General features: G+C 40.0%; 1 protein-coding gene across 2 annotated transcripts in view; it reads left to right on the forward strand.

The window, feature by feature from the left end:
* Window positions 1–25,946, forward strand: part of CPQ (carboxypeptidase Q) — a 246,024-nt gene that overhangs the window by 153,911 nt on the left and 66,167 nt on the right. For both annotated transcript variants that reach the window (XM_036436581.2, XM_045581327.1), the window contains one exon: window positions 14,092–14,183. In XM_036436581.2, coding sequence (XP_036292474.1) covers window positions 14,092–14,183 — 92 coding nt within the window. The remainder of the gene's footprint in view (window positions 1–14,091; window positions 14,184–25,946) is intronic.

Raw genomic sequence — 25,946 nt, forward strand, 5'->3', positions numbered from 1 at the left:
ACTGTATTCTTTTCTCTGAGGTTTTCTGTTTGGAAAGTCTCTTCAAATGTTTTCTTAGCCTCAAGGGAAAGTTTCTCTGAGAGATACCTCAGTTTTGATCAAAAGCATTCATAAATTCCCTTTTCATTTTTTCTCTACCAATTAAGGTCCTCTTATCTGAGTAGAATAAACTCATAAACATAGTCCCACTGGTTTATTAGAAAACTCCCTTCAGCTAGAAGAATCAAAGTTTTTCATAAGGACATACTCAAGGGAGCTAGGAAAAGGTTACTTGTCTCTCCAAAGAGTTCAAGACCTATAATTTAATTTTCCTCTGATTTTGGCCAAGCTCAGACTTGATAGTATAACATAGCCTATTTGTTTCAGTTAGAGATTTGTCTCTGTTATTCCAATTTAATTTAATTTTCAAATTATTGATGTCATTTTACTTTTTTCATGCTTGTATGTAAAGCCTTCTCAGAATTGTGATACTACAATATTCTATTCCTTTAATTCCAAATAATATTAGTTGAAATATGCACCTTTGATGTGAGAAGATTTTCAAGAGAAAAAAACATATTTCTCAATGAAAGTATATATTGATCATAATTCTGCTCTACTTTTTAAAATATTAAATGTAAAAATTATGCTCTTGAATTTGGAGAGATATGATATTAATGATCATTTCACTTGACTGAGTCTTTTCACTTGTGAAATTCATCATTACTTCATATTTTCCACCTATTCTTAATCCATCCATTCAACCCACAATCATTGGGAAGAGTATTATAATAATTCTGAATCTCTTGCTTAGCAATAGACAGTGAAGACTACCTTGGGATAGTCAGCATTTTGAATTTGTAAAGCAAACCATATATCATATGTCCTAGCATAGCATATTTCTTAAAAAGATTTAACATTTTTAAAAATATATTTTAAAATCCCACTTGAGACAGATGGAAATTATATGGTAGATTTCTCACATCGCCATCACCTCTATTCCTCTTCTTATACTGTCCCCTCAGTCTTACATTTCTTTACCCTGTCTAGCAACCTTGGTTTATGTCTGTTATAGTATGCTATGCTACCCCAGTCATCATGGGATGGCATGATTATGATGAAAGAGACTTAAAAATAAGAAACAGATATGTCTAAAATCTTTTTATTAAAATAAAAGAATAAATAGTATCTATTACAAAAAATAAAAGAACAAGAGTTTATGAAATAAGAACTAAGTGGTAATGAAATTAGAATGTACAGATACAGCTCTAGTCGGTGTGGCTCAGTGGATAGAGTGTTGGCCTGAGGACTGAAGGGTTCCTTCCGGGTTTAATTCAGGTCAAGGGCATGTACCTTGGTTTCAGGCTCAATCCTGACCCTGGTCAGGGTACATCCTGGAAGCAACCAACAGATGTGTCTCTCTCATATTGATGTTCTCTCTGTGTGTGTCTCCTCCTCCCTTCCACTCTCTCTAAAAATCAATGGAAGAATATCTTCAAGTGAGAATTAACAAAACAAAAAATGTAAAGACACGAAGAGAGCCTGTTAAAATTATTAGAAATAAAAAATGTATGGTCTTTTAATTTTTTTTTAATCTCAACAGAAGGAATGGTGTCAGAGAGAGACTGTAAAATAGCACAGATAAAATTTAGGTTGTAATGAAAAATGCATGTGTATAGTGGATCAACTCAAAGAAATCTAAATGCAAGGTAAAAAGGAATTAAAGAAAAATCCCAATATGTTAACAAAGCTTATCTCTTAGTAGTGTTGTGACTGGTTTTTTTTGTTTTTGTTTTTGTTTTTTTCTATTTTCCCAAGTTTTCTTTAATATGTTTAAGAGAAAGAGACATTTATTTTTTTTAAAAGAAAAATATAATTAAAACAATTTTTATGGGGCTAGGGAAAAGCTTGAATGGGAAATCATGTGTTTTCTCTAGCAACTGTATTTATGATCCTTTCACATGGATCAGTTTAAACTCTTTTTTGATTGGCCAGCAAAGATAACTTCTCCTAAGCTAGCAGTTAAGAGTGTGAAGAAGATGGCAGAAAAAATTTTTATCATAACTTAGATCCTCAACTATGCTAAGCAGCCTTTTCATGGGCTTTGACATGTTAACTGCATGTAAAGGTTACTAATTACAAATGAACCTTATCTCTTTATTGAAGATATTATCAGTTTAATGGGGTGAAATCTAAATGTGTGAGCATGAATATATAAAGTTGAGCTTTGATATTTTTGTTGTTGTTGTTGTTCTGAATAGTGTCAGTTTGTAGTCTTTTAGGGCTTGTCTCTCCACTCCAGAAATATGTATACTGCATATGTGCACACATGGCTGCACTGGGTAAGGGGGATATTAAAAAAAGACCATTGGCCTGTTTCATATGGTCCATAAAATGTGCTGACCATGACCACCCGTACCCCAGGTATCCACCGCAGTTTAAAATCTTGAATACTTTCCCCAAAAATGTGTGTGCAGGGAAGCAAAATCTAAGCCTCCCGGTACCTAACAGAGGCCTTTTGTTTTCAGGCCCTGAGTCTGTCAGCTGGTCTGAAATCCCTGAACCTGTGGTTTTCTGAGGGGTTATTTGTGGTAGTTGGATGAAGACCCTCGGAATTTAATAAAAGTGGGGAAGCAGTTCTGAAACCAAGAAGGCCATTACATTTTATATAAGAGACAGAAGTGAGATTGAATAGGGGTGAAGGAATCTGAAATTTGAGTTTCCTTTTCTGAATCTCTTCCCATATACATGTTCTGATGTTTCCTAGATTTGCCCAAACCTGACTCAAAAAAGATGTCCAGAGCTTGAATGCAGCAGACACTCTCATAGGCGTCTGTTACTCCACTACCCCTGTTCCAGTCAGTAAACAGGATGACAGGGAATTGCTCTGTGTAAAAAAAAAAAAAAAAAAAAAAAAAAAAAAAAAAAAAAAAATCCCACATGTGTTGGCTCCAAAATATTTGTCCTATTTAAAAAATTTCCAGCTCCGATTTCTTAGTCCAAAGTGCAGTTCAGCGGATTCTGTTCTATATAAATTGGTTATTACTCTCCCTCTCCCTTCCTTGGACCCCTGAGAACAAACAAGAAAAAGTAATAAAAACAAAGTACTATTAAAGTATAAATATGACAGCCAGATCCCTCACATGTTATGCCAACAGCCTTGCTGGCAGTGGGAGGACCCAGGTGCGCGGGGAGCGACTGATCTGGTCACAGAGCAAGCGGCAGGGCCTGGAGACCCACCGGCTCTGAAGGGAGCCCTTTGTTACCTGACGTCGGTGGCAGGTTGCTGGCTCCCTTTTCTGCACAGAATAGTTGAAACTTGTCTTTCAACTCAATAGAGTCCGCGGGGGCAGAAATTCTTTTTAGTTTGGCAACCTAAGGATATGAGGGAAAACAAGCAACATAGAAGCCAAGCATGAAATGTGCTTCCAGAAGGCACATGAAAGAGACCCGGGGAAAGCAGATTCGACCTCAATCCTTAAAAAAGCGTACCAGTGCTCCCAGTCCCGTCTCCCCCACCCCAAGCTGTGTTTGCTGGACCTCGTCTGCAGACCTCCCTGCAGGCCACAGGGGCCCTGAGGTCTTTAGCCGCTGGCTCTGGAATGAGAGGGGCTTCTCTGAAGAAAGGGGGAAACCTTCCATTTCATTTAGAGATGTACACATTTTTCTGTGTGGCTTCCTTTTCGGCCTGGCACTGTTGTAACAGAAGCCGAGTGGTGGTTCCTTCAGCCGGGTCTTTGAAGGCCAGTGTCTGCTGAAAGCAGGCCCACCCTGCAGAAATGCCCACAGGTACTGCCCAGCACAAAATGGCACACCCAGAAGCCACCGAGAACTTGTTTGCCTCCTGACCCGCGGTCTCATTTCCCCTAAAGAAGCTGTTTTCAAAACCGACAGTGTCCATAGCCTGGTAATGGAAGGTCTTGATTAACACACCAATGTGGGCGCAAGTCATGGGACTCTTTTGACGCTGTCCTTAGGAAAAGCCTTTACTTACTCAAAAGAGAAAGCAAAGAACTATTTATAAGATGACAAGTGTGTATAAATGTTCAAAGTGGATTGTGGTTTCTCAAAAAAAAAAAAAAAAAAAAAAACCACACACAAAACACACACACACACACACACACACACACACACACACAGGCAGCCAGAACATAGTGGTGCGTTACAGTCTAAAGTGACCTAATTCTTGAAATAAACTTTATTCTGGGCAAGGACGTGTTTTTTTTAGATAGGAGGGAGAATCGTTGTTGCTGACAATAACAACAGGCTGATTTTCTTATTTGGGAACGCTGGCGGGAGGAAACCACAGTTCGAATGCTGTAAAGGAGTAGTCTGCTTATTTAACGTTTCATGCTGTGGTCTGGTAGGCACTGAGATGCTCGCTCTGGTGCCGTTATTTAATGCCGAAATAGTGAAATCGTCCGGCTGAGATTAGATTAGATTAGGCAGCTGACTCCCAGTCCTCCGGGTTCAGGGCTTAGAAATAAATCAGCGTTGTTAACCCTGCAGAACCCTGTGAACAGATGTCCGGCTGGGCTGTGAGGGTAGTGACCCGTCCTCTCTCTTTAGGTCCCTGTGATTGCCAAGCCTTGAGGAAAAGACATGACATCTTTAATTTTTTTAAAAAACCTCTTTTGTCATTTGAAGAATTTAAGAAACATCATTTGTGCAGAACAATGTGGTGTTTTGTATCCCGTACAGTGAAATAGAGTTAAGTGACTCAGTGGTGGGCCTCACCAAGGAGCGTAGGGAAGCTGGGTCCACGGCCCAGGAGACTGTGTAATCATGTGCCGGTTTGTGCTGGGACGATTCAGGCTCTCTGTTCTACAAATGTGTACAGATGTCCCTTCAACTTGGGTCCAGAGGAAACCCAGTACCAAGATAATAGCTTTTCCCTCAGACTGGGTTTCTCTGTTGTCAGGTTGTGTATGTGTGTGTGTTCATTTTATTCTTACATTTAATTTATTGGGGTGACATTGGTTAATAAAATTGTACAGGTTTCAGGTGTACAGTTCTACAATACATCATCTGTGTATTGTGTTGTGTGTTCACCATCCAAGTCAAGTCTCCTCCCATCACCATTTATCCCTCCCTTTATCTTCTATTTCCCCCACACCCCCTGCCCTCTGGCAGTCACCATACTGCTGTCTATGTCTGTGTTTGTGACTGGCAGAGATGGCACTTTTGTCATTGGAGTCTTATGAATGTGTATCGCTTGACTTCATCTGCTCTCATCTTCATCAGATACTTGCGCCAGGTCCCACAGGACTAATCCATAGTGAGTCAGCCCCAGCCCAGTGGGCTCACCGAGGGGACCCACTGTGCAGGAGAATAGGCTTAAACCATGGGCTTAGGGATCAAAAGGACCTGGGTTCAAGTCCTGCTTCTACTGCTATTATATATGTGACCGTGAGTGAGTTGCTTCATCCCACTAAGCCTCAGTTTTAGGATCTATAAAATAAGGGAAAAAATAATTAAAAGAACTAATTTCACATAAAGTGCTTAGTGTATTGCCTTAGCACACAGCAGGCACTCGATAAACACTAGCTCTCTTTTACTTTACCTCCTTAGCAAACAGCTCTATTCTCTGGTGAGTGTTCTGTTCTGTCAGTGATCCGCATGATGTCTTGGGAGTCTGTCTGATTGTATTTCTCACATAGCTGTGTCTTCACGTGCTGGCCTGGCTGGCTCTCAGGTCTCGGCTGCATACTGTCTTTTCTATGCCCTGGCTTTGGAGACCATCTGGCCCTGTGCACAATGCATCCTTACTGTCCAAGGTGAAACCTCCCCAGCACTCTGCATTGACAGCCACAGTGCAGCCAAGCTCTGGAGCCCCAGCAGATCAGCCCCTGGGACTTGCTCTCTGTCTGCATCAGCCCTGTGCTAGTCTCAACAACCACAGTGCGCATGCTGATGCCTCAGAGAGTAGGGCCACACCGACACATTCATCTCTGGATTCTGGGATTCCATGTTCGACAGGTGCCAGCATTCTTGTGACTTTGTCCTAGACACCTTCCACCTCCCTCCCTCCAAGTCACATCTGATTTTCTCTTGTTGTGGAAGCTGGGCCTGAGGAGTGAGTGTGCTTTGTTGACAGCCGTCCTGACTGTGGTAGTGTTGGGAGGAGGCACAGAAAGAGACAGAGTAAGGTGCCCACCTCTTTTCTCCAGTTTATGACAGTGTTATTTATGGTCACCCATTCCTGTTTAAGGAAATATTTATCTACTAGAAAAAAGTGTAATTCATTCTGTATATTCTTTAAAAGAAAACACAGTTTACCATCTGGCTTTCACCATCTAAAATGGGTCTTAAAAAATGTCTATATCATCTATACCTGAGTCATTTTGTTCTCAGGATTTTCTTAATTCTTTTTTTTTTTAACATTTTTTTATTGTTTGAAGCATTACAAATAGTAATACATATGTCTCCTTTTTCCCCCCTTGACTTCCCCGCAGCCTCCTCTCCCCCCCCACCCCTACCCCCCGCCGCATACGCCTTCACCTCCCCCCCTCGCCTTGTCTTGTATCCATTGGTTATGTTTATATGCATGCATACAAGTCCTTCGATTGATCTCTTACATCTCCCCCCGCCCCAACCTCCCTGATTTTCTTAATTCTTGATAGATTTTTATTCTTCCTTCCTTTTTCCCTCCCCTACTTTCACCTTTCTCCATCCCTCCCTTCCTTCCTCCCTTCCTTCCCTCATTAATTTATTCATCCAGTAAGCCAGGTGAGGGAGTCAGCCTTCTAAAGATAATAGGTGAGATTGTTATCAGCGTGCTGTGCATGGCATGTAGTGGGAGCCGGGGATGGTGATCCTCAAGGCCACAATGTGATTGTGAATAATTTCTGTGACCTGCAAGTAGCAGGCTGGTGGTGTTTGATTCACCGGCATGTTTTGTGTTGCCTTTGTATTGCTTTTTCTCTCACCACACTTTGTGTTTATGTCAGTCCCCGTTTTCCTGGGGAAGGTTGCACTGGAAGTTCAAGGAGGGGTTAGAAGGTGGGGTTCTAGTGGAAATGGACATGAAGAGTTGAAAACAGGCCCTATCCGATGCTCTGATGATGCCTCATGACTTAACTCTGATGACGTTGTACACGGCTGACCCGGTGAAACAAAAGTTAGAAGTTAGCTTTGTTTCTTATATGTCAGAGGATATTCTCAAGGTAAGGAGGCCTGAGCTGGGGTGGTCTAGTTGAAAAGGCACTGGCACTGGTTAAAAACAAAACAAAAATTGTATTCATGTGCAGCCTCTAGCATTTTTAGACTTTGATTTCTTATCTGTACCTTGGGGATAATACCCCCCAGGTATTACAGTACGCCCACTATTATAGGATGATTGTGAAAATTAAGTGAGATAATGTCTGGAAAGATCTGAGCTCCGTTTCTGGCAGAGTGGCAAGTACCCAGTAAATCCTGTTCCCTTCTCTCCCCAGCCTCACCTCCTCCCGGTTGGCCCATTGTCTCTAACACAGTAGCAGTGGGAATGTAAATACTTTCCCTATTATGTAATTGCTCTCCACCAATCTGTTCTTTGGTCATCGTTCTGTTCTCCCTCCAGATCTATCCCTAAACTCAATTACAACTCTCCCTCCTGTATAATCTCCCTCTCTGCAGAGAACAGTGAAAACCTGATGTTTAGAAAATCATTTTTCCATAGAAGAACTTAATACCCTACAATGTTTTTATGAATTTCTGTTTTCCAACAGGATTTATTGTCGACACAACAATTAATGTATTTACATTTGGAGCTCATTTTTCACAATACTCTTGACAGTAATATTTTCCCTGATTTGGGGGAAGCCCTGTGATTTTTGCATGCAGAGAATGCATCCTGTTGACTTGTCTACTGGATGCTAGGCTTATAAATTTTTAGATTCAGTTAAAAAATTTCTGGAGCTCAGGTTCTCAAATTACAACTCTTCAACCATATAAAAGGTATTATTCTCCTTCTCTCTCTCTCCCAATTATTTCAAGTTAGTGATTATGTTCAGACCCAGTCTTTTAAGACCTTTGTCATTCTCATTGCTATTGATCTGGGTATTCCAGTGTTACTCGGCTTCTGAATGTTTTAGGCTCTTATTGCTTATCTCCATCAGCCTACGGAATGTCGTTCTTTGCATTGGTCCCAGCTCTCACCTTTACTGTCCAAAACATTTGCTCAACCAACTGTCTATAGGCCATATTCATGTCACTTTGTTTCTTTGAAAATTGGATAGTTTTAGGTAGAATTTGAAGGTCCTAATGTGGACCTCTGATATAGGGACCAAATACAGAAACTGTTAGATTATATTTTCTAAAGTGAGAGTTTCACACACACACACAAAAATTATTCACAAAGTTATATGCACCCCTATGTTCATTGCTGCATTATTCATGGTGGCCAAGACATGGAAACAACCTAAGTGTATCTCAATATGATTGGGTAAAGAAGATGTGGTACATATACAATGGAACACTACTCAGCTATGAGAAAAGAGGAAATTCTGTCATTGTGACAACATGTTTGCATCTTGAGAACCCCATGCTAAGTGAAATAAGTTAGAAAAAGTCAAGACCCATAAGATTTCGCTCATATGTGGGATATAAAACTAAAAGCAACAAATGAATAAACAAGACAAACAAATGCATAGACACAGAGAACAGTGTGGTGGTTACTAGAGGGAAGGGGGTAGTAAAGGATAAAGGTGGTCAAATATATGATGACAGAAGATTTGTAAAATGCAATATACAGATGATGTACATGTGAATTATTTTCTGTACCTTCAGTTTCCTTATTTGTAAATGGGGAAGCCAATATCATTTGCTTTGCAGAATTAAATGAGGTAGTGTTTCTAAAACTATATGAGATATTGTCTGGGAACATCTAGTAGAGTCTCTGGTACAGTGCCCAGGAAATCTTGGTGCCCTCTCTCCTAGCTTGTGCTGAGTGTTGGCCATCTCTAAATTGGCATTGGTGTCACTGAAAGTGCTTTTACCACCATAGCATTGCTGGCCTCCAATTCTTTTCTGTACTGCCTTTCTGTCCAACTTCTCAGTTCTATTCTTGAACCCGATTCAAGTCTCTCTTTCTGTACTGTAACCTCATTTTCCATCCAGAGCAATAATAACTTGAGTTTTAAAAAAAAAATCAGTTTTCTTTGGATGAATTCAAAATGCTTACAATAATGATAATGGTGATGGACATGATGCTAAGAATGTTGTGGGAATTTCTTATTCTCCTTATCTTCTAGATTGTAACTTCCCTGAGTCAAAAGAGCATGTCTGCCTTCTTCAGCCTCGAATTCCTCAGTCCCTGGATCAGAAGTAATTGTTGAATGATTGGGTCTGATATTCTGAGAACCTTTGTGCCATTTTATCATTCAGATTTCTGCAGTCAAAATTAGTATTTATTGATTTATATGTTCACTTCTATTACAGAATTTTAGATTGTTCTTTATGGAAGAGAAGTAATAAATGTATGCCTGTACATCCAAAGATAGATGAGGATGATGTTTTTAATAAGAATGAATGTGGTAATTAAATAGAAATAAGCTAGAACAGGACAGGAAATAACGCTCTTGAAATGTTAGTATCTACACAGGGGGGAAATCTAGTAGGTTGATTTTAAGAGTTGAGGACAGGGGTCCTGGGGGAAATTCTGAGAATGGAGACATCCCATTCCTCCCCTCATTAAGCGCATAGCTCTGCATGGGTCCGGTTTCATTCCAGAGGTGGCTTACTCACCAGCTCTGAACACACCCCTGTGAGCTCGGCCCCAGGAGGGCAGCAGATGAACTTGGGAAGTCTTGCTGAAACAACAATCCCTGCGGTCTGAGGTGAATTTTTCCAAGCTTCTTTAAATACTTACCGACTATTTAAAACTACTCCCTTACCCTCACAACTTATATAAATAAATATATAAATTGTACTGTCATATGACCTGGAAAAGCAAAAGGACAGATAGTCCATGACATTGGCCATATAAGGTTCATCAATGTTGAAGCATTGAAATTATCTTTAGAATACAAGTGTGTCTCACACTTCCCATAATTGAGGGATGAAAATGTTTGACATAAACAGCACTTCTGGAAGGCCAAACACTCCTCTTGAGAAAATTCTAGTCCCATGTCCCTATGGGGAGGGCTCAGTATTTGCATTACAACACAACTTGGGCCCTATAGCTGCCATTTGGTGTGGAAAATAGATCCCAGAAATGCTCTCATCTCAGCTGCTTGCTGGAGATGTATTACTTTCTGATAATCCCCGATTCAAGTACAAACACATTCGTTCTTCCTCACACAGCGTGATCTTCACAAGAAGTAAAATTTGAAGAATATTGGTGAGTGTAAATTTGTAAGAGAAGTCTCGGTACCTGCATTTGATTTGCCATCATTTTCTTTAAAAATTGTACTGTCAAACTCTCCCCAGTTGATGTTTTTTGCAATGTAGAACTCTTAACAAAAGTGTGATTCAGAGTTTAAATCAGTCATTAACCAGGCTTCTCAATTTCACCTTGCAGATAAAACACATCTAAATAATGGTAGGGATGAAGAAATAGCATGTTTTAAAATGCCAACTAGATTAGGCTTCTGATCCATGCGTGATACTAACTTTATCTTCGAAATATATTGATGAAAGGGCCCCACTATCAGGCAATTTAAATAAGAGAAGCAAATGCACATATTGTAACTTTAATCAGACACTAGATATAAATTTAACATTTGTCTCACTCAACTAAAAAAAGGCTAAAGATTGAGTGTGCCTGTGTATAATTATTTTAGCCGAATATGAGTAGAATGTAGAAAAATAGATATAGCATATTGCACACATCAGAACAACAGCGCTAAGATGAAAAGTTTGACGTGTACGTAGAAGCTAATATTTTCATACATAGTTGGTGGGAATATAAATTGGTGACCTTTCTTTAGGAAATATGTGATGTGTTTTAAGAGCCTTAAAAATGTTTGTATTATTTAGATTCAGTATTTCTACTTTTAAGAACTTGTCCTAAGAATAAAAAATCTTAAATGTTTGATAGTAGCTAAATAAAATTAATCATTTTTAAATTATTGGTTATAACAGATAAAGGCCATATATACCATGGTTTTAAATAGAAAACGTGGTATAAAAAAATATATAGATAGATAGATATATATATATATATATATAGTGACTATTTGCATGCATGCATATGAATACATTAATTTAAAAATTATAAGGCAATATAACGATGCCAATAGGTTATTTTTGTTTTCTAATTTTTTATTATTTTTCTCACTTTTCAATTTATTTATGTATTATTATTGTGTTGTTGTTACTCCACACCAGGGAATATTTTTTCCATTGATTTTTAAGAGAGAGTAGAAGGGAGGAAAGATGGAGGGGAGGGAGGGAGAGAGAAAGGGGGTGGGGAGGTATATCAATGTGAGAGAAACATTAATTGGTTGTCTCTAGCATGAACCCCAATCAGGGTTGATGTCAAACCTCCAGCACAGGTACACGCCCTGACTGAGGATCAAACCCGAGACCCTTAGGTGTGTGGGCTGGCACTCTAACCTCTGCACAACACTGGCCAGGGCTTAGTTTTCTAATTAAATTTGAAAGAAGGATAATATGTATATCGTTCTTATAATCAGAAAATATATCAAAGTAAAAACTTAAAGAGAACTGACAGAGTTTAAAATGCAAATATCTATAATTTAATATAACTAGCTGATGGAAGGATTTCTATTAGCTATATATATCATCAAGAGCTCTTGATGTATTAATACTAAATTTTGACTAGACCTATCTGTGCTACAAAAGTAGGTAAATGTAATAGCAGCCCAAGCACATGTAGACGTTAACACAAATCTGAGTATCTAGGTTGGGGGTCTTTTCACCTGTGTAATTAGGGCTTCAGTTTTACATAAAGAGCATATCCTAGCAACTTTATAAACTCTGGAGGCACAATTATGCTTTAGATAAAATGAAGAGGCCACAGACTTTATTTATACTTAGTATATAAATATAGTCAGTCAGCCAGGATTATGAAAAAGAGAAATGAGTCTTAGGAAATTAACAGTCCAGTGGGGAGATCAGCATTTAAGTGTGTTTGAAAGTGGAAATAAGAGGTATGTATGAAATCGCAGAGGAACACTGAGAAATGGGTAACCAACTTCACCCTAGAAGTGGGGGAACCTTCCCAGGGAAAGTAACGTTAGAGACGGGCTTTGTTGAGTGAATAGGAGTTTTCCAGATGGAAACAGGGAGGGTCGTTCTAGATAGGAAAGGAGCATGTACAAAGAGCCAAAAATCTGAGGTAGCCTGGCATGTTCAGGGCCCGGTAGGAAATGTGATGTGACTGGAATGTGGGCTGAGAGGCAGAAGCAGGAGATAAGAGTGGAAAACGGGGCTAGGGCCAGAAACAGCCTTAACATCCTGGTAGTTACAGTCCTTCTACTTCAGCAATGATTAATTGTGATTTTCCTGGCTAATAGGATCCTAATCATTGTAATGAGGTAGGATTCTACGTTCTGCTCCCTTTGAATTACGGAAATGATAACTGTTACGACCTGTTCCACAAAGTGGGCTATAAATATGATCCTATCTCTTTAATTACTTTACAGTTCATTATCCCAGCCTTCCAGGCCTTATTGGCAAAAAGTACATTATCTGCTCCTGAGACCCTCCCACTGCCTCTGGAGGGTCCATGAACCCTGGGGCTTTCCTCGGACGAATAGCTGGTCTCTCCCCCTGCTCCCCCTCCCCGCCCCCCCACACACATACACACCTGCAGCAGAAAATGCAAATGACTACTGTCCCCTCTGGCAGAATATAGAATCCTATTCTAAAACTTTGATTCATGTGCTTGCCCTGGACCGGTGCTGTACGCCTAGGAGCCAGGGCCACAGTTTGAAACACGATGACTCCACCAGTTCTACTACCAAATACATTCGCACAATTGACTTCATATTGCACTGTGTTGCTATGGTTATTTTTGCTTTATTATTGTTTGTTATCTTATATACTTAAAATTCTTAGCTTTTAAATCTAGTTTAGATTTAAGAGTCACAATATGTTATCATTTAAAATTGGTCAACATAGATCGCCTTGTATTAACTTTGTGCAGTTTTCAGATTTATCAAGCGTTTTTACTTTATTGCGACCACAAGTTGAGAACCGCTAGCAGGGTCACCTAAGACCATCGGAAAACACAGATATTTACATTACGATTCATAACCGTAGCAAAATTACAGTTATGAAGTAGCAACGAAAATAATTTTATGGTTAGGGGTCACCACAACATGAGGAACTGTATTAAAGAGTTGCGGCATAAAAAGGTTGCGAACCACTGGTCTAGATATTGAATGAAGTCCCATGTATTCCTTTTGGGTTTAGGGACTATGAGAATGTCAAAGGGGAGAGAGATTTGGGGGCCTACTCAGGTTTTTGCTTACCCACTGGCTTCCTAACCTTTCACCTTGAATCTGGAGTCGGTACTGGTGTTCCTGCTGATGGGACCTGCGCTTCTCAGGGGCTTGAAGGTAGCGCTGTTTGTCACTCAGTTCATCTTCATTGACCTCATGTGAAGGGCCTCATAGTGCCATGCTGGAGAGGAAAATGTGGGTAAACATGAAGGGTGCCTCTGCTTGGCAGTGACTACATTGCCGAGAACAGCACCGGCCGCTTGCTGACCTGGGGGTTGAGGGGAGGATGTTAGACTAAGAAGCAATTCCCTGCACACCTTACCTTGAAACCTGTTAAATGGGTCAGGTTCAGTTCATTGCCGGGAGCCCCACGAACTGCCAAAGTCTTCCTCCCTGCATTTGTCTGTGACCTGCCACCACTGCACACTGGGTCTTGTGGGGCAGGATGTCCAGTGAAAGATGCGATGAGAGGCTCTGACTTCCTGGCCCGCAGGCAGCGGTTGCACACCCCTTTCTGCCTTCACCCGCCCGGAGACCAGCCCTGCGGGTGCTCCTTCCCTGTGTCAGTCACGCTGAGTCAGGCAGCCACACCAGCCAAAGAGGAGTACGCATGCCTCTGGCTCCTTGCTGCCTCCAGGATGCAGATGACAGGTCTTGCCATTGAAAAAAAATAATTTTTTTAAGTCAACTGAGGGATCACGTGTTTTGTTATTTTCCTCAGGGCTGCATCCAAAGAGGACTCTCCGGTTGGTGCTCTGGACCGCGGAGGAGCAGGGTGGAGTCGGTGCTCTTCAATATTACCAGCTACACAAGGTGAGAGCAGCCCCACGGCTGGGCTTTCACGTGGGATACGGCGCAGGTAACGATGCCCTCTTTGACCTAAGAATTGTTACATGTACACCCCATGGGATCATAGCGAGCTCCTGTTCCCGAGGAAGTTCCCCCATCAGAGCAACCTGTGGGCCTACCAAAAATAGCTGCTGTGCTGACTTTATCACCACAGATTGGTTGTGCCTGCTCTTGAACGTCATATACATGAAGCCATTCCGTGTGTACCATATAGTATGTACCATACAGAAGCCAGACTGAAGACTGTGATTTTTTGTGGTTCATCATGTTGTGCTAACAGTGGTCTATTGCTTTCTACTGTGAAGTAGATTTGTGTTGGACGCATGTAACACAACGTTTCTATCCATTCTCCTGTTGAGGGCATTTGGTTGTTTCCAGTTTGAGCTAGGCTGTTATGGACATATTTATACAAATATTTTGGTGGATGTAGGCAATTCTCTTTTTGTTTCCAGTTGCTGACGTATGTCTAACGTTGTTAGAAACTTCCAAAGAGGTGGAGACTGTCTCACCTTCCATTTCCACCTGCAGCATATGAGGTGCTCCCCATCCTTCCCAATACGCCACCGTACTGCTAGAATCTTTATTTCTGGCCTTTCTTGTGGAAGTAACACTTTAGTACTTTCCAAGGTACCTTTGTGAAAATTATCCCTCCACTGCTCATCTCATCTTTCTTTTCCCTTTCCTGCTTCCTTGCCTTAAGACTAGCACCATTGATCAGATTGTCAAACTTCAGAAGGAAGGTAGGAGAGGGTGGGGGTAAGGGGGAGAGATCAACCAAAGGACTTGTATGCATGCATATGAGCCTGACCAGTGGTCACGGACAACAGGGGGGTGGGGGCATGCATGGGGATGGGTTTGGGATGGGAATGGGGGGATGAGGACAATTATGTGATACCTTAATCAATAAAGAAAAATTAAAAAAAAAAAAAAAAAAAAGCCTAGCACCTTCATTCTGTGCCCTGCTTTGTGACTTAAGAAAGACCAAAGGCCTTTTCTTCCTGCATGAGGCTTGTGGGCTGCTAATGGTTAGAGTGGCCTTATTTCAAGTCGGAGGAACACCTGGAAGGAGCAGGACATCGAAATAAATGCCATCCAGCTCGTAACCAGAATGGACGTGCTAGGACATAGACTTCACTCACCTGGCGGCTGGGGCTGCGGGAACTTCCCTGAGTCCGAGGGCCTGAGGAGGGATTGATCCCCAGAAGGATGTGGAGAGGGAGATTTCTCTTAGGCCTTATAAAGGGTGACCCTAGAAAGTGTGTGTTTGGGGGGGGGGGGGGCAAAAATCCCTTTGTTTTATTCTTTCTTTATGAAATTGTTTTACAAAAATGTGGACCTCTTTATTGGTTAAATTTAGCTTGTACTACGAAGGAAATGTCTCCACATATAGGAGGATGTCATGGTCCTCTAGTGATTTTTAGGACTTCACTTATGGAAGTGGAATTTAACTGTATATTACAAGTTATTTTATTGAATTTTCAAGTCAGTGAAGAAAATGAGTGCAGTCCAGATGCCATTTGCCTAATCTCCTTCTCATGGGAACAATGTCTCTTTCTTTTCTACTTTCTTCTCTATCCTTGAAGGAGAACAGGATGTAATTTCTCATGTCCTGAAATGTATAAAAGAAGAAGAAAGAAAAAAAAACACCCTAGAATAGTTTCCACTAGATTGCGGACATCTTTAAAATCTTTTCCATTTTAAGCAAAAATATGATCTGGCATAATTAGAATGAGTCAGGTAATCTGGCCTGGAGAAAGCCTCATTACACAAGATAATCAAATAAAATAGATTGATATGTTCTATCTGGCATGAAAAATATTTTAACCTTTTCCTGATGTATTGCACAAACCACTGGCAATTGAATTACAGGGTCTACGAACACTACTGTGTTCTGGTAGTCATTAATAAGGGCAATATTTTAAATAGGCATTATTAAATGAGGGATGGGATATATGATCACTCTAAACACATCAGTTTATCCTAGCCAAGTCTAAATCAGAAAACGTTAAAAAGGAGTATGTCCGATATTTTGTCAGAATTTCTTACGAGGCAATGCTTAGGAACAAAATTTCTCTTATGTAAATATACAAAAATGCTAGCTTCTTTTAGTAGTGAACATCTTGCCAACTCTCTAGCCCACATTAGGTCCACGTTTCACTCCAAAATAAAGGAATAGGATAGAGATGCTTGTACAACTCATCCATGTTATCTGGGCACATGGCTTCCTTAGAATTTATTTCACTGACCCATTGCCTATGTACATGTTAATTTAGCGACAGTGACACTGCTGGAATGAGAACAGTTTTGTACTCGTCTGCAGCTCTGGTTGTAAAAATATTAGCCCTGATATACACATTCAGCATAATTGTGTCTGGACTATGTCTCCAGAGCAGCCTGCCTTATATCGTTAATGTCCCATGCAATATAGACATACTAATCAGAGGTTATTGTCTCAGTCATTACTGCTGGGCTTTTATGCATCCTGTGTTTTTCTGTCAGTCCCTAGATATTTGCATTAGTTTATAAAGCACAGCACAAATTGGATTAAATTTTATTTATCTCAGTGTATTCTTGGTCTTGAGCCCCTTATAGTTCCAACATTCTCATAATTTCTATGGCACACCTGGGAGCTCTTTGGGGTCTTATTAGAATTTGTGGATTTATTATTTTTTAAAGAGGCCTGTGTTTTACATTTGTTTGCATTCTCCTGTGTAGAATTCCATCACAAATATGGGACTTCTGAGTTGTGTGTGGGGAGGGATATCTATATGGAGATGCATGTCATCCTGGGAGAGAGATCTCATTACGTTATGACAGGCATATTATGCCACCTTCCGAATGAACATGCTTAGGCTTCGACTCCTGTCTTTCCTTTACCTCTCTTCAGAAGGGTCCTCCTTCACTAGTTTTCATTCTTTTTTCCATAGAAAAGAAAAGAAAAAGTTCAAAATAAAAAGACTAGCTGTGAGACTAGAATGGACTCTCTCCATATTCCTGGGGCCTTGTCTACAATTATGGGCATATCTATCAGCTCCCTGTGGCTTCAGATCACAGTGGTGCTTGGCTTGGGCATTTGGTTGTAGCCCGGTACACCCAAAGAGCAATGTCCTGGCATCTGTGCCACCATTACTATCCAAAGTAAGGAAACTGGCTTTCAAGGTTGGTTCTGACAACACTGTGCCAAAGCACTGGGGTTTATTGTGAATTTTTGTATTTAACATCTTGTCTCATTTATTCTCCATCCCGAACCCATGGACAAGGACGTCAGTTCATGGCCAGCCTTTTTGACCAGCTTACTAGAGGTTGCCTACAAGATACGAATGGCTTGTCTCAGTGCCTGCTGTTGCCGACCTGGTCCTGATCTGATGTGGAAGGAACCTAGCATATTTATTGCACAGGCTTTCCAAGGAAGCCAGATTGGCACGCAGGAGACCCAAATCTGAGTTGAGGTGTCATGCATTAGGCTCACACGTGACCTTATATGGGTCCAAGCCTTTGGGCCTAAATTGTCCCATCACATACACTCTGATCTTTACAAAGTTAGAGTCAGCGAACCTCTTTTGAATCACCTGCACTCTGTTTTCTTCCCTCCATCTTCGAAATCAGGGGTTGGCACACCTTTTAAAGAAAGGTCCAGATATATATATTAAATATGTTAGGATTTCAGGCTGTATGGTCCCCCTGCTGAACTCTGCCATCGTAGTGGAAATTAGTCAAATACTAGACAAATGAGCTAGGCTATTTTCCAATAAAACCTGAGGGGGAGGGAGTGAGGGAGGATAAAGGGGCCAGGGAGATGGGACAGAGGAGGAGGAAGAGCATGAGGAGGAGGAGGAGGAGGATGAGGAGGGAGGAAAGGTGGAAGGGGAGGAGAAAGGGAGGAGGAGTTGTGTGTGGGGTGGATATCTATATGGAGATGCATGTCAGCCTGGGAGAAAGACCCCATTACATAATATGCCACCTTCTGAATAAACATGCTTAGGCTTTGACTCCCATCTTTTCTTTACCTCTCTTCAGAAGGGTCCTCCTTCACTAGTTTTCATTCTTTTTTCCATAGAAAAGATTTGGCGCTCTGTCCACTCCTGTTTTAAATACTTATTGGGAAGAAGGTTAGAGAACTGTCTTCTGAAGCCGTTCCCAGTCTCACAGACATGCCTTTAGTGGGAGAGGTTTGTACAATAGCAGGTAGCGGAATGCTAACCTAGAGTCTCTTGGGTCTCTTTAGCTGTGCCTTGTGTCTTGGTTGGCTTTAATGTGACTGTTTGTAAGCTCAGCACGCAAGAGGTTGCAGCTCTCCCCTCTGAGGTATTTGATCAACGGAACTCACCTTAACCAGGTCAGTCTGTTGCCTTAATTACAGCCCAGTGAGCCGCACAACAGACGCAGGAACCTGCTTGGAGGAGGGACTAACTTTCCCAGTATTTCTTAAAGCAGTAAGAATGTTCAAAAATGTATTTTAAAGGACATATTTTAAAAGTCTATACATATAGAAGGATCTTTTAAAGAAATTAATACTCGGATACAGCGGTCGCCTACCAGTGGCCCGTGGACGACGGTCTGTGAGGTCCGAAAGGTTGGCTACTGTTGCTTTAATACGTATTTCCCACTGATTGAATAGTTGTCATTCACTGCTTAACCGTATCCTAGTTTGTGCATAGATGTGCCTATCGAACACATTTTTTAAAACTGAATTATTGTCTGGGGGAGGAGCTCTTTCCAGCAGACCCCAACACCGTGTCCTTTGTGATCAGTAGCCCTCTGGAAGCTGTTTCCGCCCTCTGGCCGCTGTGGTTTTGTATAAATTGTCCTTTTTTTTTTTTCTACATAAAAAAAATAACTTATTAATAAGTCTGAATCCAGTACTAGAAATTTTTTGGATAGACATACTGTTTTTCTTATTTCATACATTAAAAAAAAAGAGGCTCAGTCAGGTAAAGAATGCGGTACAGAGACTAAACTTGAACCAGCTTTCCTGTATCCAGATTTCAGCCATAATGACTTCTCCGATCATGTACATCTCTACCACTCATCTGAAATATGGGATTTACCTATATTTGTACAGTTGATGCTTGAACAATACAGGGTAGTTGAAAATCTATGTACAATTTTTGACTGCCCCAAAACTATTAACAGTCTACTGTTGACTGGAAGCCTTATCAATAACATAAGAGTAAATTAACACACATTTTGTATTCTTATAGTAGAGTAAGCTAGGGAAAAGAAAATGCTATAAGAAAATCGTAAGGAAGAGAAAATATATGTATAGCATTTATTGAAGAAAACTGTGTATAAGTGGACCTACGCAGTTCAAGCCCATGTTGTTCAGTGATCAGTTGTATATACATCTATGCACTCGTCCTAATACATACACACCAACATATTAGGAATTTTGATTACAGTAGCACATGAATATAACTAATTGTTGAAACATATGCACAAAGCCTCTTGGCTTCCTTCCATAAGAGCTTGGCAGAAAGGCTTTGCCCACATATGTGATTTTTATCTTCCCATCTTTTAGGCAATTACCTTAATATGGCACACTGCAGTGAGGGCTTCCAAGGAAAAGCTCTATTTAAACATCTTTTTCTAAATCGCCAAGACAAGGACGGAGCAAATGAAGAGGAGTAAAAATCCTCACTTGTACACAAGATTTCTATGTTCAATTCTCTAAGACTGCAGTTAATGCCTAATTACACTGGCACTCCTACTGTATATAAATATTGAGAATGCGTACTATATAATTTCCCAGCTAATTATTTCATTATATGGAAGTGACATGTGCAGAGTGATAAATTAGCACTGTCTCCACAGGAGCCAGCAATTGTGGACTTTCACATTGAAATTTTCAAGTGAAAATTCCAATTTCCAAAATGCTAAAATACTAGGAGAAAAGTGTGATTCTTAGTAATCAAGGAAATTTGGTGTTTATCTGTTGAATTTGATAGGGGCAGAAATAGGGGATACAAAACTAAGCAGAAAAGTAGTATTTAAGTATCTTACTTGTTTCCTGATTAGCCTGAGGTAGTCTATTTCCCACCCATTGTTCTGCTGTAATTATTGATCTTTCGCTCTCAGAGGTGTCCTGGCTTGGGTGATAAGTTATAGAGCTGTTCTATTTATCAGGCAGTCTTGTTGGCGATAAGCTTCATGAGAACTGGATAATTCCATACGCAACGTACCTTAGAATACATAGAATAAATTCACATAATCTTCAGGGGGGAAAAAACAACCCTATTAATAAGTATTTTCCTTTGTTGAGGAGGACATGAAGCTCAGTGAGATTAAAGGATCTGCCAAGGTCATTCAGCTATTATGTGACAGAACAAGGACTTTAATCCAGATGTCCAGGGCAAATTAATTCTAATGAGTTTAATAATAACAATAGGATGAGTATCATGATCATCATTATTACTTTAATAATGAAGCTACCACTTACCTGGTGGAAGTTCTAACCGTTATCTGTGCTGTGGACCACTCTGGCAGTCTGGTTAAACCTATGGACATCTTCTCAAATAATCTTTCTAAATGCATAAAATAAAATGCATACTATTCCAAGGATATGAATTTTATTAAAATGTCATTATCAGACTTTTAAAACTGAATATGTAATATAATCATATGCTTTTAAAAAATTCCTAAAATAATAAGGTCCTGCAGTAATTATTACTGTCATTTCAAAATGGTAGTGAACATAAGGTTATTTTGCAATTTCTACAACAAATCTAATGTAATATGAAAATTATCTGTGATTTTTATTGGCAACAAAGTGACAAGTTCTGCTAATACTACTGTGTGATTTGTTACTTACATTCATAATTGAAGGAATGTAATTCCTACAAATTTTATTTAGAGCTTAATGAAAATAAAGACGTAATTTTTCCCATTCAACTTCACCTCTATCTCTATGAATCCCTAAGGAATGCCAGATTAGGAACTCCTGCTTCAGCCCTGCCCGTGTGGCTCAGGAATTGATCATCCACCTATGATAGAACCCAGGAGGTCACAGTTTGATTCCATGTCTGGGTTGCAGCTTGAACCCCAATGTAGGGCATGCAGGAGGCAGCCCATCAATGGTTCTCTCTCATCATTGATGTTTCCATCTCTCTCTCCCTCTCCCTTTCTCTCTGAAATCAATAAAAAAATATATATTTTTTTAAAGATTAGAGGAAGAACTCCTGCCTTAAAGTTAACCTGCAAAATTATTATTCTTGTTTTCTCATCTTTCAAATGCGTAACTGAGGCCCAGAGTACTTACATAACTTGCCTAATAACTTTCACCTAATGGCCAAGAAGCATGTCAAATGGCATTAGCACAGATACATCATTTCCTCCAGCTCCCCAGTGGCAGTCACTGCTGAGGTGGAAATTGCTGTATCCATCCCACTGAAAGACTCACAACCCCTCAGCACTGTGGCCCTCATCTCCTGCACTTCCTTCAAACAGCAGTGAAACTCTGGATGAAGAATGTAGATATCCAAAGAGAACCTTGGGGAGAGGTCTGTGTGCCTGACTAACTGCTTCTGTTCCACCTGCCTGGAGCATTTGCAGTGTTCAGTCCCCGCTGAGTGGCCCTCCGGTGGTTTCAGAGTGGTCCTTAGTAGTATTCGCTGCCATTTCCTACTGTTTTCTTCTTCTACCTGTGGGTGATTACTGCTGTGCTTATGACTGTTCTCAGATGAGGGAAATTATTTTCCGACACTTCCCTTAGCTTAATACTGGTACCTATTTGGATTTTTTTCCCCTGTAATTGCTAAATTCCTTAGCCTCCTTTTATCTAAACTATACCTATTAAATTATCTTACCTCTTCTCAAAGCTAAATTGCCTCATCTGTTTATGATTTTCCTTCATTTTGTCCGACTGCTTTAAGACTTACGAAGTATAGGAAGCAATTGCAGAAGCTCTTAAGTAGCCCCAGCATACATTTATCAATTTCTGTAATTGAGTCTTACTGATCACACCGTGTATTATTAGATGCAAGTTGTACTAACTGTAGCAAAACAAACATTAAGGTTTTTAAAAATTCATTTTATATTTTAAAAACTCTATTTAAATGCCCAGTGCAGTTCTCCTATGATGGCCATTTTACTTTGCCATGTCTTGCATGTTAAGTAAGGGTTCTCATCTTTGATGATAAAATGATGACGACAGGCTGTACCAAGGATGCATTCAGCACACACCTGAGAAGGAAATGATTTTTGCCTAGCTACCAGAATAAAAGTATCTTCTTCTTCCATTATTGAAGGAACCTTGTAAGTTTTATTTATATTTAGATAATTGAAGGCCATTTTTATTGTCATTCCATATAGTCTTCTTGGAAGTATTTATTTTTGGTGTTTATAATGGATGTTGTATTTTTAAAAGCTTTATAGATTATACAAAAAATATTCAGCTTAAACACTAGTTGTTGAACCCTATGCTTTCTTGAGAGATTTTTTTTTAGAGCAGATTTTTAAAAAACCTATGTTGCCTTATCACCAACACTGGCAACCACATCATCATTGACATTTTCACGACCACCACTACATCATCCAAAATAGTGTCTAGCTATAAGCTTGCATGGTTTACATATATGTATATTTATACACATATGTCTTTAAACACATAAATATACATATTTATTCATTCACTCAGCACATGTTTTGGGAGAGCCTTCTAAGTTCTAGGCACTGTTTTAAACTCTGCCCTTATCTTGCTTTCATTCTAGTGCATCAAGACTGATAACAAGTTAGATAAGTAAGTTATAAATAGTATGTTGGCTGAGCAGAGCAACTGAGAAGGAAAATAACACAAGGAACAGAGATAGGGTGTGTGAGAAGGGAGTGGTGTGAATTTTGGTTGAATGGGAGCAAGCAAGACTTCATTGGGTGCTAATGTTTGAGTAAAGACCTGAAGAAGATAAAGAAGGTGGTGACATGGTTGTGTGGAAGAGAGCACTTTAGGCAAAGTGAAGAGTTGTTGCAAGCCTGGCATTCAGGAGAGAGCACGGATGTCCCCATGCTTGAAGTGGGGCCATGGAGGGGAAGTAGTAGACAAGAGATCATCAATAGAAAGGAGCCCGGATCATGGCAGGCCTCATGGGCCATCTTCTCTGAGTGAGATTGGAACCATTGAAGGCTTTTGAGCAGAGGACTTAACATGATCTGAATTAACATTCTAAAATTATCACTTTGGAAGCCACTTTGAGGATAGACTGGAAGAGGACTAGGTCTGAAAATAATCCAAGTGAGAGATGATGGTATTTTGAAACTGGATGATAGCAAATGGAAGGAGTGAGAAGTTGTGAAACTCCAGATATGTTTTTTTTTTTAAAGAGCCAATAGGATCTGATAGTGAAGTGTATACAGAGTGTGAGAGAAAGAGAGGAGTCAGGTGTGATCCCATGGTTTGGGGCTTGAAAAACTAAAATAGGAGGAGTTAAGAAGGAGGTTGAGGTAGTGATCAGGAGCTCAGTTTTGAACAAGTTAAATGAGATACATGTAGAGGTCAAGTATTGTAGAAGACTTAGTAAAGGAATTTGGGGTTCAGGGGAGAAGTCTACAAATAGCCCTGAGCATGGGGTTTTTTTCCACATAAACACATCATCTGTGTGGATAATAATACTTTCTGTTCTCTCGTCACCTCTGTTCCTGTCTGGTGGAAGTTCAGCTTCTCTTCTGTCAACACTGGGATGGCTGTTTTTACTCTCTAGGGGATATAGTGCCCTTAGAGGTCCTATTTCTTCATCTCAAATTCCTCTTGTCCCCAGGGCCAGTATTCTTCACAGGCCTTCTTTATCCCATCCTAATGAGCCTCACTGGGACTATCTCAGAGCAGTTCTCTTCTTACTCCTGACATTCTCTCTCCCTCTTTCTCTCTTTTTCCTCTTCTTACTTTCCCTCATGGCCACTGTAACCACTAGCCCCTCAATGCCATTGTATGTACCACAGTTTCATTCAGTAAGTCAGTTGATTTTGTTGGGTGAGATGGTTTTGTGGCTAACTTGCTCAGCTTCTTTTATACAATTCAATATTCTAGAGACAGCTTGAGGCTTCTTTCATTATAAAACCAAATAATCAGATTCTTCCTGGCCAAGTTTTTTGTTTTTTTGTTTTTTGTTTTTTTGGTGTGTTGTTTTTTTTTTTTCTTTTGATGAAGAATTCTGGGAACCCAACTGAGCAAGTACTCAGGCATTGCAGCAGATAACTAAGATGCTTGTTGAGAAAGGTTTTGGCTTTGATCATGCATGTGATTCTGAACCCACTTTAGCAGAGTAGGCATGAAACAATACATGAGCAAGATTACAAATCAGACCCGTTAATTTTTTAAATGATAAAATTCCAACTTTCCCACTTATCCAGATTATATACAAACATATAAATCTTCTCTGAATCAATAATACAGAATGTTCACTCATTCAACAGATATTCATTGAACACTCGTTATATATTTTTTGTGCTGTTCCAGGCACCCTGTCATTATGAGATTTCCTGTTAGTAGGGAGCATACATATATTAAATGCCACATAGAATATAGTCCTACTAAGAAAGCATGTATCTAAACTTCAAATTGAACTGGGCATTCTGTATATTATCTGGTCACTCAGGCTGTGGTCATCGAGCAGCTTGGCTGGGCTGGAATGTTAAAGTCGGTTGCACTTATATGTATGGAAGTGGGGCTTGCTATCAGCTGGATTTCTCTCTCCATGTGGACCTCAACCTCAAGGAGGCTAGTCCAGGCTTGGTACATACCAGTCTTAGGGCATTAAAAGGTCAAGGTGATAGAATGTGGCCCATGCTCTGGAATCATGTATGTCACTTCTGCCAGAGTCTATTGGTCAAGGAAAATCACAGACCAGTCTGATTCAGAAGGTAGAGAAATAGATTATAACACTTGGTGAAAGGAGTTGCAAATTCACATTGCAAAAGGGCATACCTACAGGGACGGGAGGGTTTATAGCCATTAAATTATCTATTATAAGCAGTAAACACAACAGGAAAGTCCCTATCATAAGGGATAATATATTCTTCCAACGGGAACAGACAATAAAAATAAACATTTGTTATTGATACAAAGGAGAAAAATAAAACAATATGAAAAGTAGGGAGTGCCATAAGGAATTTTTGGAGAAGTGTTTTATTTAAGGTTACTAGGAAGACTTTCCTAAGAAGAGAGCATTTCAGCAGAGCCCTGGAAGAAATGAGAGATATACAGAGGAAGGTTGTAACAGTCAGAAGTAGTAGCAAGGACAAAAGCTCCAAAACTCAAGCATTATTGAGGAACTAAGGCATCTGGAACAGTGAAAGTGAAGTTGAGATTAGTAAGAAATGAGGTCAGAGAAGCTATGAAAGGTCAGGTCCTACATTTACAGCTTAAAAATGAATATAAAGACTTTACCTTTTTGCCTAAGTGAGATGAAAACAATGTAGAGGGTCTACTAAATAATATCATTTGACTTAGTGGTGTGTTGTTTTTTGTTTCCTTTTTAACATGATTACTATAGCTTCTGTGTAGAGAATAGGCTAAGTATGGCAACAGTTGAAACAGGGAGACAGTTAAGAAGCTATGGAAATACCCCAGGTGAGGGATGACATTGGCTTGGACCAGGTTAAAAAAAAAAAAAAGTGGAGCTAGTGAGACATTGTTGGAGAGAAATGTCTATTTTGTTCAAAACAACTAGATTTGCTGAAAGATTGCATTTTGGGAGTGAGAGCAAGAGAGGGGGAAAAAATTTTTTGTCAGAAGTTTAG

This window comes from Pipistrellus kuhlii, unplaced genomic scaffold (genome assembly GCF_014108245.1).
Source record: "Pipistrellus kuhlii isolate mPipKuh1 unplaced genomic scaffold, mPipKuh1.p scaffold_m20_p_14, whole genome shotgun sequence".
Lineage (NCBI taxonomy): Eukaryota > Metazoa > Chordata > Mammalia > Chiroptera > Vespertilionidae > Pipistrellus > Pipistrellus kuhlii.